A 12,745-nucleotide genomic window follows, 5' to 3' on the forward strand; every position below is an offset into this window, starting at 1 on the left:
TTAGCCAACCGGACCTTATCACGTGTCGAGGGAGGGCAGCGTCACGGCGTTTCTGAGTCTGCGCCAACTCTTCAGTCTCTTTCAGCTCCACCCTACTCTTACATCCGGGCGATTGCCACTGTGGGGCTAGTCACTCTGGGGTGGAGTGGAGGTCAGCAAAAAGCGAGGTGAGACGGCTTTGGCCTTAGCGTCGAAAGTTAAGACCTGTATATTTAGTGAATGATGAAAACACAGACGGGATAAAAAATAACCTACAACGCTCGATCAAGCATCAAGTTGACGGACGGTGGCGCCACCTTGCCAGACACTCTGCTCCGCCCCTTAGCCCTCATTGGTCAAAACAGCTGCCCGGCAACCCTGAGATTGGTTAGACCAGCGGCCCGCTGCGTCCAATGGGCGGCGGAGCCGGCTTTCCCGCGGACATTCGCTATTCGAGTGAGCCGTGGCGGCGGCGGCGGCGGTTGAGGAGTGTAACGGTCGCCTGACTCCGGCGCGACGATGGCGGCCTTGGGGCCTGGAGGTTACGCACGGAACGATGTAGTCGAGAAGCTGCCATCCGTCATGGCGGGAGTTCCGGCGCGGAGGGCCCAGTCCTCCCCGCCCCCCGCTCCACCGGTCTGCCTCCGGCGGCGGACGCGACTCTTGGCGGCGCCCGAGGATACGGTGCAGAACCGGGTGAGGAGCTGCTTGCCCTACCCATCCCAGTTCCAGGTTCCCTTGGCCTTCCTTGGTCCCGCCCTTAGATCTTTGGCCCCGCCCATCAGCCCCCAGCTTGTACCCTTCAAGCTGCTCTCTGGCCCGCCTGGTCCCCTGAGCCCCGCCCCCTGAGCCCAGGCTCCTCCTTCTGTCCCGTCTCCTCCTCTTTGGGGTACTGCTCATCATTCCTGGCCCCACCCTCAGCCCCTGGAGTATTCCCGGGGTTCCTACCTGGCTCTGTACCTCGGAGGGCACTTTAGTTTTGCTAATAACCTCTGAGTCCAACCTTCCTGCGTCACCATCAGACGTCTCTCTGGGCCCTTCCACTTTCGTTGATCTCACCCCCTGCTGGGTCTTTCGTATCCCTACCAGCGTTCAGTCCCTAGTCCAACCTATTCCAACTCTCCCTCAGCTCTATCTTGCCTTCTCTCACCCCTGCTTTCTCTTTCCTTCTTCCTTACCAAGGTGGGATTCTTATTCCGTATTGCCACCCTAAATTATGGAAAATATGTGAGTAATATTTGTAAAATCTCAGCAGCACGGCCCCGGGTGGGGGTGGGGGGCGGCGTATAGAACATCTCCCTAAATCCTGAGACTCAGAAACAGATTTTAGAGTAGGTAGAAGAAATTCCAGTAGCACAGCAGCAATTTAAAAAACTGTTCTCCAACTCCCTGAGCAACAAAGTCTGTTTTTATAAAATGGAGATAAACAGTAACCATGGTGTTGCAGGGAGATGAAATGAAATTGTGAATATGACCTACTTGGCACAAAGTCCAGATAAAGGGTCGATAAGTGGTAACTGTTGGTGAATTTCATTCCTGCTCTGTGGCTTCCTGCTGCACTCTGATTATATCACCCACACCTGACTGCAAGGTGCTAGATGGGTGGCCTCTGCCCAGCTCTCTGGCCATACTTCCCTGCTCCTCCCTCTCACCAAGGTTCACACTAGCCTGCTTTCTGTTTTCCGGAGGCTCCAGTCTCTTTTCCACCTCCTAGCCTTTGTGTCTGGTGAGCCTTCTTTCACCAGGGCTTTTTCCTGCAGTTTACCGGGCTGATTCCTCATCCCCGGAGTCTCAGCCTGAATATCCCTACCCTGAGAGGCCTTGAACCCCAGCCGCAAGCAGACACCCACCTTAACCTCTGACCCAGCACCCTCTACTTCATAGCCCTTATCTGGTATGTTTCTGAAAGTGCCTTGTGAGGTCTAAACTGTATAAAGAAGAGGAAAACAGTAGTCATTTCAGAGAAGCAGTATAGTCAGGTGGTTAAGAGCACCACCTCTGTACCCAGACTGCCTGGGCTTTATGTATTTATTTATTTTTGTGGAGGGAGTAGTTAATTAGGTTTACTTAATTATTTTTAGAGGAAGTACTGGGGATTGAACCCAGGGCCTTGTGCATGCTAGGCATGCACTCTACCACTGAGTTATTCCCTCACACTGCCTGGGGTTTAATCTTAATTCTGTTCCTCCTTTTCTGAACTTTTCTGTGCCTCAGTTTTTCATCTGTAAAATGAGGATAATAATGTCAGTGTTGCCTTATAGAGTATTTGTGACGGTTAAGTAAGCTCACGTATCTTAATTACTTAGAACAACACCTGGCACATTGCAAATACTCTGTTGGTGTTAGGATTGTGTATTTTGGGTGACTGATGTCATTTATTTATTTTTCTTGGTTGGCAGTGCAGGGTCCATCTGGCTTGCAAAAGACCTAATCTAAAAATGACCAGCTATTGCTAATGTCCAATAATGCTGATTAACAGATTAAAAAAACAGCGTGAGTGCCTGCCATTGCCTGATTGCCTGGGTTAGTCCTGGCACCACTCCTTCCAGATGGGTTACCCCTCTGGGCCTCTGTTTCCTCATCTGTAAGGTGGAGATAACGATGATGATAATGACCACATTACAAGGTTATTGTAAGCATTAAACAAGTTAATACAGTTATAGGGATTCAGAGAGTGCCTGGCTCCTGGTTGGGTGCTCAGTAAACATTAGTTATTACTAGCCTATGTTTGCCTCTCATTTCTGAGGCCAACACCTTGCTTGAGAATATTTTACTTTATAACAATTAGAAACTAGTCTCTTCAAAATATGCAAATACCACAATTCTGAAGTGTTGAATCAACCATGATGGGGACTGGCTCATTTGACTGACTTTGCTTAGAGAGTTTTCAGATTTCAAGTGTGATTATTCACTTGTTTCTTTACTTGTTGAAGCTCTAGACTGTGAATTTAGCGAGGGAATGGGCAGTGTCCATTTTTGCTCACTGTGTCTGCCCTGCACAGAGTGCTGGCTTTGAAGCCAGAGACTGCCCGGGTTCGTATCCCAGCCTTGCCACTCCCCAGGTGTGGGACCTTCGGCCTCAGTGTCCTCATCTGTAAAAGAGGGGTGATAACACCGTCTTCCTTGGCTTGTTGTGGGTTCTCTTTCATCCAAATAAAATGCTTAGAGACTTAGAGGTCACCTCAGTGACGCCATCTCTCCTTCCTCTGCACTCCTAGTCTCTTTCCCTGCTGAGTTTTTCTCAAATGCTCCTATCGTCACTTGACGTCTGTTTTATATATTTCTTCGGTTCATTTTCCATCACCACCAGAATGTGAGCTCCGGGAGGGCAGAGATTTTTGTCTGTTTTCCCCACCATTCTGTGCCCTTCACCTAGGACTGTATTTGTCAATGACATTGAGGAGAATAAGCAGTGGCTGCTGGTTGATGACTGCAGAAGCTCAGTGGGCATGTGGGAAGTAACAGGGACTGAATGGGTGGCTGAGGTGGCTGTGCCACTTGACGCCTGCTGGGGCAGGTGGTTCTGATTCAGGCCTTTTCCCTGCAGGTATCACTCGAGAAGGTGCTTGGCATCACAGCCCAGAACAGCAGTGGCCTAACCTGTGACCCCAGCACGGGCAATGTGGCCTACCTGGCAGGGTGAGTGAGTGGTTGGGCCTCGCCCTCTAATCACTGGTCCTGAATTTGGAGCCTGAAATCTTCTCTGGGCCTCGCTTTTCCCTCTGTAGAATGCACATAATGCTGCCGACCTCTGAGGGCTGTGGGAAGGATCCCACAGGCCCCTCTGTGGGCAGCACAGCACCTGGCATGTGTGAGTGCTATGAAAGTCATATTGTGACTGTGGGTGGGAGGTGACAGTGATTCTGGGAAAGACAGGTGGTTAAGTTGGTGTCAGGCAACCTGGATTTGTGTCCCAGCTCCGCCATGTATGTCCCTCCCCAAGCCTCTGCTTCTATAAAACAGCGTAGTTAGTTGAGAGGACTGAAGGACATCTGCAACCATTTATTTCACAAATACAGGTCTAGCCTGGCATTTTTCTAGGCACTGAAGGGACCCCCTCACCCCTGCAGGGCAGGGCAGGGCCATAGTAATTCCCAATGAGCAGTACCTGTTATTGAGTCTTTGGGAAACAGCCAGAATAGAAGTCAAGGGTGGGCTCTTGAATCTGACAGGTTTGGATTCACATCCCCACCCTGCCCCTGGCCTGCTGGGTAGTCCTGGGGAAAGGACTTCCTTCTCTGGGCTTCAGTTTCATCATCTATGAAATGGGATTCCTCACCTCACCTGGTGATTGTGAGGATTTAAAGGGATTGTGCACAGTAGGTCTTTATTAGCCCAGAGCCTGACAGAATAGTGACCACAGAGCAAGTGTTGGCTTCTCTTTAAGAATATATTAATATTAGCAATGATGTTAAGTGCCCTAGAATTCTCAGCATAGATACCTGGAGGAGGAGGAGACCAAAGAGAGAATCATCTGTTCAGAAAGAGCCTTGTTTCTCTGTGGGCTCTTGTGTTGGGAATAGAGTCATCCCTGGACCCCAGTACTCCCCTCAGTTTGGGCTCATTTTCCTCTTTCTCCCCAGCTGTGTGGTGGTGATTTTGAACCCCAAGGAGAACAAGCAGCAGCACATTTTTAATACTGCCAGGTAAGCTGGGCATGGGCATGGGGTGGGGGTGGGGGGCTGGGAGAGCTGCAGACAACAGAAACCCACCAACAGGCATGACTTAAAACACAGGGGAATACTCTTCCTGCACGTGGGAAATCTGGAAGTGGGCACTTAGGGGGTTGGTGTCTATGAGCATCAGTAACCCCATGTCTTCTGTCTTTCCGATCACCAGGCATTTTGGGAGACTTCTGTTCTTCTTCTTCTCTTTTTTTTTTTAATTGAAGTACAGTCAATTACAATGTGTCAGTCTCTGGTGTACAGCATAATGTCCCAGTCAGGCATATATATACATATATTCCTTTTCATATTTTTTTCCATTAAAGGTTATTACAAGATACTGAACACCTGGCAGGTCCCTCGTTCCCCACATTGCCCGGAAGTGCTTGTGGGTGGGTGACTCATTCATTCACTTACCCCGTGGTTCAGTGACAGTCACCAAGGGTCTGCTCTGTGCTAGGTACTATTCCAGGCGTTGGGGACACAGCAGTGAAGAAGAGAAAAGAAGAGACGAGGCTCTGCTCTCGTGATGCTGACAGCTCAGTGGCGGGGAGACAGACTAAACCAGTTGGCAAATTACTAGCCAACCATAACTGTTGCTATGGAAGAAATGATGGAAATGAGTTAGGGCAGGTTCATAGGCAGAGGGTGAAGGGGAAGCCATATCAGAGGACTCTGATCAGAGGAGTGATAAGGCTTCCCTGAGGCTGAGACCTGAAGAAAGTGAGGTGTGGGGAGAGCTTTCCAGGCAGAGAGAATAGGAGGAGCAAAGGCCCTGCAGTGGTTAAGAATCACAGGTCGTTTGAGAAGCAGTCAGGGTTCGGTAGGTAAGGGGGAGACGAGGCTGGAACCAGCAGAAGCCACATCTCACCTGCCTTGGAGAGCGGTTGTACATCATGCTGTTGCAAAGAGAAGCCACTAGAGGGCGTTCAGAGGCTAAGGATGTGCTTCCCACACCGCAGCCTTCCAGCACGCTCTGTTTCCCTTCCCTGCTTTACTTTTCTCCACAAAATGTGCTCCTTTTTGATACGCTGTCTGATTTCCTCATTGATGATATTTACTGTCTCTTTCCACACTGTGAGCTCTCTGAGGTCAGGACTTTTTCTTTGTTAATTTCTATGTGCCTGTACCTTAGATCAGTGTCCAGCACATTGATGGCACTTACTGTTTCCAGAATGAATGAGTGTGATTTGGGTTGTAGAAAGATTACTCCAGCCACTAGTTTATTGGGAAGGCCTTCGGCCCAAGTCAGTGCCTAGGGGTCTGCCTTGGGGCTGATTGATCACTGTGTCATCCTGGGGCTTTCGTCCCAGCTGGGCTGTAACCTTTGAGAGGCACCCCACCACATCTTTTTATTCCACAAATACTGCACAGATAGCTCAAGCTTAGCTCCTTTGGCCTGGTTCTCCAGGTGGATGGATAAGATGTGGGTTTTCTTCTTCCCTTATGGTCCCTAAGACATCGTCCTTAAGATACGGTTTAGGAGATACAGATTCCCTCTTGGAAGGCGCTTCTTGGACCCTTGGCTTCTGACTGTGTCATTGGTGGTGAGGGAAGAGGTGGGTTCTAATCCTCGCTTAAGCATTTATTCACTATCTGATCTCAGGTGAAACACTCCTTGGCAATAGTCACAAACTAGAGGCCCACAGACGTGTCTGGCAGTCTGTTTTAAGTATTGGGCTTTATTGACAACATTTAAAGTTTTCTACACAAAAATCCAGATGCCCTCTCATTTTGAAAGAGTGAGGGGCCCACATTCCCTTAACGACAGCAACAGGCTAGAGTTAGGTGGCATTTGTCAGAGCTCCCGTTGGCCAGTTCCTCCCATCGTCCCTGTTGCCTCCCTGGTTCCTGTAGGCGGTGGAGGAGGTAACCTTGACCTGAAGCGGATGGCATAGAAGTGTCCACTCTCAACCACTGGTGGGTCTGTCTGTCTTAGGAGATAGTGTGGCTGGAGCAGACGTTGAAATGCAACCCTGGCTGCATTTCAGAGTCACTTGATCCCCGGGCCTCACCTTCAGAGAAGACTGAATCAGTAAGGCCTAAGCACTGGCAATTTTTAAACTTTTTTTTTTAGCTAATTTTTTTGGGGGGTAGGGGAGGTAATTAGGTTTATTTATTTATTTGGTCTTTTTTTTTTTTTTAATGGAGGCACTGGGGATTGAACCCAGGACCTCATGCATGCTAAGCATGCGCTATACCTCTGAGCTTTACCATCCCCGCTTAACTTTTTATTTTGAAATAATTTCAGACCTATTAAGAACAGTACAAAGCACCTATACACGTTTCACCCATATTTCTCACATGCTAACGTTTTCCTACATTTGCTTTATCATTCTTTGTCTACATACATAGTAATTTTTTTCTGAACCATCTGAGAGTAAGTTGCAGACACGAAGCCCTTGTAACTCTAAATACTGCAGCATGAATTTACTGCACAAAGAAGGAAAGAAAAAAGATATGATCTTTCAAAACCACAATATTTTGAGCAAAATCTGGTTAAAATTGGTACATCACTACCATCTACCGGTCATTCAAGATTTACCATTTGTCCCAGGAATGTTCTTTATAGTGAAAAGGATTCTGTCCAGAGTCACCCATTGCCTTGAGTTTTCTCTTCAGTCTCCTTCAGTCTAAAGTGGTTTCCCCCATCTTTCTTGACTTCCATGGCTTTGACGCCTTTGATGACTGCAGGCTGGATAGAATGTCCCAATATTCGGGTTTGTCTGCTCTTTCCTCATGGGTAGATTCAGGTTCTGCAGGAACACCTCAGAAGGAATGCTGCGTTCTTCTCAGCGCATTTTATCGGGAAATGTGTGACGTTGCTCTTTCCCTGGCTGGTGGTGATCACCGTGTGCCCTTGGTTAGAGTGGTGTCTACCAGGCTTCTCCACCGCGAAACCTCTCTTTTTCTCTTTGTAGTTAGTGGGTATCTTGTGGGAAGCTTCTCTGAAATTGTGCATAGATTATCCTGTTCCTCACCAAACTTTCACTCACTTGTCTTAGCATGGCTTTGACATTTTTCAGAATCTCCCAAGGGAATTCTCGTGTGCTCTGTATGGTTAGATCACCTTGGCAAGACTCCCTTGTGTTGAGGTCTCCTCATCTCAAAATTGGCTAATAAGAGCCTTGACTTCACAGGGCATGTGTGAGGGATCAGTGCAGTGATGCCCAAAGGCATTTGGCAGAGGGCCAGGCTGGGCTCCGGCATGCTGCAGTCAGGCTGGGAGAGCTGCAGACAACAGAAACCCACCAACAGGCATGACTTAAAACACAGGGGACTACTCTTCCTGCACATGAGAAATCTGGAAGTAGGCATTTAGGGGGCTGGTGTCTGCGAGCATCAGGGGCCCCACGTCTTGTCTTTACGATCTCCAGGCTTTTGTGGAGGTTTCTGTTCTTTTTTTTTTTTTTTAATTGAAGTACAGTCAATTACAATTTGTCAATCTCTGGTGTACAACACAACATCCCAGTCAGGCATACACGTACATATATTCCTTTTCATATTTTTTTCCACTAAAGGTTATTACAAGATATTGAACATAGTTCCCTGTGCTATACAAAAGAAATTTTTTTGAAAAGTCTATTTTTATATATAGTGGCTGACATTTGTAAATCTCAAACTTCCAAATTTATCCCCTCCCATCCCCTTTCCCTGGGGAGACTTTTGTTCTTAAGGTCACCTCATGGCCCAAGGTGGAGTTCTGGCTTGTCACATCCTTGTTTCAGAAGGGGACTGAGTGGGGATCAGGGCAAAGAGTTCCCTTTGAGAAACTTCTCTGGAAGTCCCCCAGCACTTCACCTCACCTCTCCCTGGCCAGACTACGTCACGTAGCTGTGCCTGTGTAGTAGGTGAGGTGAGAAAATGTACTCCAGCTGGGGCATGGCATCCCTATTAAAACTGGATTTTGTCAGGGCGGGAGGAGGGGTATGGATGTTGGACAGGCAGCGCCCCTGGTCTGCGACTTTAAGGAGCGATAGGAAGCCGCCAGAGGGTTGATTTGATGATGAGAAATGTTCTTTGAGATTGTCAGTGACTCACTGAGAGGCACTGACTTAGTTATCTGCACACCAGTTTACTCATATGAGGGGGACAGTTACTAGACTGATAAGAAACAGAAGTAAAAACAAGATTAAAAGGGAGAGGAAAAAACAACACAGTATAGCAACAGTGAAACTTGGTAAAACATGCAAACTAGACCAGTCATCCGGTGCTCATGCAGGCTAGCTGGGAGCATCAGAGAGAAGCGTGTCGGTTGTCTGCGGGTTTTCCAGGACGCCTTCATCAGCTTTTAGCAGTGGAGCACACGCTGCAGGCTGTCCCAGTGTGACGTCTGCCAGGGTCCTCCAGTCAGCACCACCTCCATAGTTAGGCCAGATCTGGGCCATTCCCTGCATCTGAATTTCTCAGGGTTATAGGGTAGGTCACTGGGGTCTTAAGGAGCCCACTGCTGCCAAGGGAAAGGGAAGGAGGGTCTCCATACAGTGTCCACCCCATCAGGGTTTGGGGTTTTAGGGACGAAGGGGCCTCTGCTTTTACAAAACCTCATTTCACAGTGCCAGGCACACACGCCACACTGGCCCTATGGGAGCTGCCGCTGCTCATCTCTCCTGGCCCCTTCAAGGCTTGGGAGCGAGGATTGGATGGAGTGTTGTGAGCACAACCAGGGCAGGGGTCTGCCTGCCACCATCAGTGGACTCACTGATCAACCCCTTTCTTTGCCCCCAGGAAGTCTCTGAGTGCTCTGGCCTTCTCCCCTGATGGGAAGTACATAGTGACGGGGGAGGTGAGTCATGATCATTTGAGTGGGTGGGGAGGGGACTTGGGGCCACTCTGTTTGCCCCTAGCAGTGCTGAGGAATCTGGAATAGCTCCTTCCTGGGCTGGAAAAGCCCGGTGGCAGATGGGGGAGGTGGCTTTGGGGCACACCCCTGGACAGTGCCAGCTTCAGCCCTGACAGCCCCTCTAGCCCTGCCTGGTGCGGAACCCAGCAGCAGTAACGGCCCCTTCTTCCCCAGAACGGGCACAGGCCTGCTGTGCGCATCTGGGACGTGGAGGAGAAGAGTCAGGTGGCGGAGATGCTGGGCCACAAGTACGGCGTGGCCTGCGTGGCCTTCTCCCCCAACATGAAGCATATCGTGTCCATGGGCTACCAGCATGACATGGTCCTCAACGTCTGGGACTGGAAGGTAACTGCTGACTGGTGGGTGTGTGGGTGGGCGGCCTGCTGCCAGAACCCCTGAGTCTCGGGCATGGGGAGCACGGGCTGAGAAAACTCGGTGAAGGTGCTCATCTAGCCAGCAAGCATTTATTGATACCTACTACATGCTGATCCCTGTTCAAGGCACTTACTGTAGGGCCTATGACAAGCTCTCCACTAGTGGAATACCTTATTCTTTTTATATTGACCAGCTGTGACCTTGAGCAAGTGACCTCACCTCTCTGTGAGTGTGTTTCCTCATCTGTAAAATGGATATAACAGTATCTGCTTCGTTCAGTTGTGAGAATTCAGTGAGTTGGTATGCACTGGAAGGCTGGACTTTGGAACAGCTTGGGGAGGACTTGGAGTCAGCAGAAGTGGGTACCCAGTCCTGGCTCTGTTCATACCCTGCTCTATGACCCTGCGCATGCGACAGTCCCCTCTGAGCATGACGGGGCGGGGGAGAAGCACCTTCCCTATAGGCCTGTTGAGGGGATTCCGTGAGTTACCCTGTCAAGGGCTGCATGGGGCCCGGAATGAGAGCCCGAGCTCCAGCAGCGCGGGTTGTGTCGTCCTTACCTTCCAGCTGTGGCTGTCCTCACCACCCTGTGTGGGCCGCCGGGCTTGGACTCTTGAGGAGAGCACTGGAGCTCACTGTCACGTGGGAACCCCCCGAGCCTCAGGCTCCTCTGTATCGGGAGTGTAAAGAGTGCCACACGTAGGTTTCCCCGTGAAGAGGGGCCCGAGGGAAACAGACTTGGAGCAGGGGAGGGCCGGGAGGCGCAGAGCTCAGGGCAAAGGCTCAAGCAGTCCGAAGGGGTGGGTGCCGGCGTGAACTTCTCAGCTCTGATTCTTCTAGAAAGACATCGTGGTCGCCTCCAACAAGGTATCGTGCCGAGTCATCGCCCTCTCCTTCTCAGAGGACAGCAGCTATTTCGTCACTGTTGGGAATCGGCACGTGAGGTTCTGGTTCTTGGAAGTCTCCACTGAAGCAAAGGTGAGGTTCTGTCCTCGGCCCTCCGCCAGGCCCGGGGGAGGAACTGTCAGGGGCAGTAGGGACCCCTGTTTCTACCTGAGATTTGGAGGCAGTGGTCTCAGAGGCTGTCCAGCCTCTCAGGGTGTGGCTCCCGCTTCTGGGCCTGCTCTCCGGGTGTGGCTGACTGGCAGGCCCTGCTCGGAAACCTCTTCTCCCCCGCCGGACCCCGGGGCCAGACCTCCTTCCTGGCCCGCTGCCTCCCACCACCCTGCCTGGAAGTGTGTTTTCTGTTGGGTCTTCTCCATTTGGAGGGGTTTCTTCGAGTTCTCCTTTTTCGCTGTGTTATATCCACTGGGCATGAGGGGCCCCCTCGTGGCCTTGCTGGGGGCTAGGCCGTGCGGCCAGCATCTCACTGTGCCTTGCTGTGCCTCCAGGTGACGGGCACGGTGCCCCTCGTCGGGCGCTCGGGCATCCTGGGGGAGCTGCATGACAACGTGTTCTGCGGTGTGGCCTGTGGCCGGGGCCAGATGGCAGGCAGCACCTTCTGTGTGTCCTACTCGGGCCTCCTCTGCCAGTTCAACGAGAAGAGGGTGCTGGAGAAGTGGATCAACCTGAAGGTACCCCAGCCTCCCTCTTGCCATCAGTGGGGGAAGCATTCTTCCCAAGACACGCGTCTCCAGGGACACTCAGCAGTGCCCCTGCGTCTTAGTCGGTTGCACCAGCTCTGGGTCTGACTTCTTGTTCTGCCTGTTCGACTCTGGGTGAATGACTTTCCCTCTCTGAGCCTCAGTTTTCTCATCTGTAAAATGGAACTACTGCCAGGCAGAACAACCACCTCAGAGTTGACAAGGGAATCACATGAAATAACACATGTAAGACACTCAGCACAGTACCTGGTACCCCTATGATGGGGGTCAAGGTTACAGTTGCTTTCCCATCACTCTTTGATCCAGTTCACATTTCTTTTCCTCACTGGGCACTCCTGACTGGTGGGAGGTCTACTTTTCTTTTTCTTTTTAATCTAAGGTATCATTGACTTAATGATTTTTCAGTCAAAAAAAAAAAACTATACAAAAATACATAAAATTTTAAACTAATGAGTGATACATTCATAAGTTGCAGAACCACGTTTCCTCAGGATCTGAGGGTTTGTTCCAGGCTTCTCCCCACGCCGGGGCCAGATGTGTGGCTGTTGGCAGGAGCATCCAGCTCTTCCTCCTCTTCCTGCTCCTGCTCCCACGCCTCCCCGCCAGAGCTCAGCTTCAGGACTGATGGCATGGCGTCTGGCGTGTGGGAGAATTCCGAGTTTTATCTGTCTTTCCCACTTGCTTAAACATCCATTTATTTTTCTCATTTGAATCCTCTTGCTACAACCCATGCAGTTTCTAAGCAAGTCAGAAGCTCTCGACAAACAGCTGTTTAGCCCCTGAGCAGTTGTCTTAAATGACCATAAATTAAGTCCTTCTCGATCTGGAAAAACTCCTCTAAGCTGTATCCAGAGGTCTGACACTTCCTGCCCCTTCTCTCTGTGTGTCCTGGCAGGATAGACAGTCCTTCCTGCATGTAATAACTTCTTTTTCTGTGCTGCTTCGAAGTATAATCCCTGTGAAGTTATTTGTAAGCAATGGGGAATAAAATTGAAGTCTAGAGTTCAGCGCTGTTACTGCCTATGTGAAGTCACACTCAGCTATGGAGATATGTTCCCCACACAGCTGAGGCCTCTGTAACAATGACAACTCCACCCCAATTGGTGTCTCTGTCGGCCTGTTGCTACCTCTCCTTCAATAGTGACTGTACACTATATCCTGATTTCAAATATCTTAAAATTTGCAAAACTGGGCTTCTTAGACCCAAGAAACTGCTTCTCTGGAGGCAAAGCTGTCCTGTCAGCCCCTGTGTCCCTAAACTGGGCCACATGAAGCACCAA

General features: G+C 50.2%; 1 protein-coding gene across 2 annotated transcripts in view; it reads left to right on the forward strand.

Annotated features, from left to right (window-relative positions):
* Nucleotides 1-72: 72 nt before the first annotated feature.
* WDR62 (WD repeat domain 62) overlaps nucleotides 73-12,745 on the forward strand; it is a 45,457-nt gene continuing 32,784 nt past the window's right edge. For both annotated transcript variants that reach the window (XM_010978863.3, XM_064489276.1), the window contains exons 1-7: nucleotides 73-675; nucleotides 3,527-3,618; nucleotides 4,563-4,625; nucleotides 9,372-9,429; nucleotides 9,661-9,831; nucleotides 10,702-10,839; nucleotides 11,253-11,435. In XM_010978863.3, coding sequence (XP_010977165.2) covers nucleotides 499-675; nucleotides 3,527-3,618; nucleotides 4,563-4,625; nucleotides 9,372-9,429; nucleotides 9,661-9,831; nucleotides 10,702-10,839; nucleotides 11,253-11,435 — 882 coding nt within the window. In that variant the 5' untranslated portion in view covers nucleotides 73-498. The remainder of the gene's footprint in view (nucleotides 676-3,526; nucleotides 3,619-4,562; nucleotides 4,626-9,371; nucleotides 9,430-9,660; nucleotides 9,832-10,701; nucleotides 10,840-11,252; nucleotides 11,436-12,745) is intronic.

This window comes from Camelus dromedarius, chromosome 9 (genome assembly GCF_036321535.1).
Source record: "Camelus dromedarius isolate mCamDro1 chromosome 9, mCamDro1.pat, whole genome shotgun sequence".
In the NCBI taxonomy this organism is placed as follows: domain Eukaryota; kingdom Metazoa; phylum Chordata; class Mammalia; order Artiodactyla; family Camelidae; genus Camelus; species Camelus dromedarius.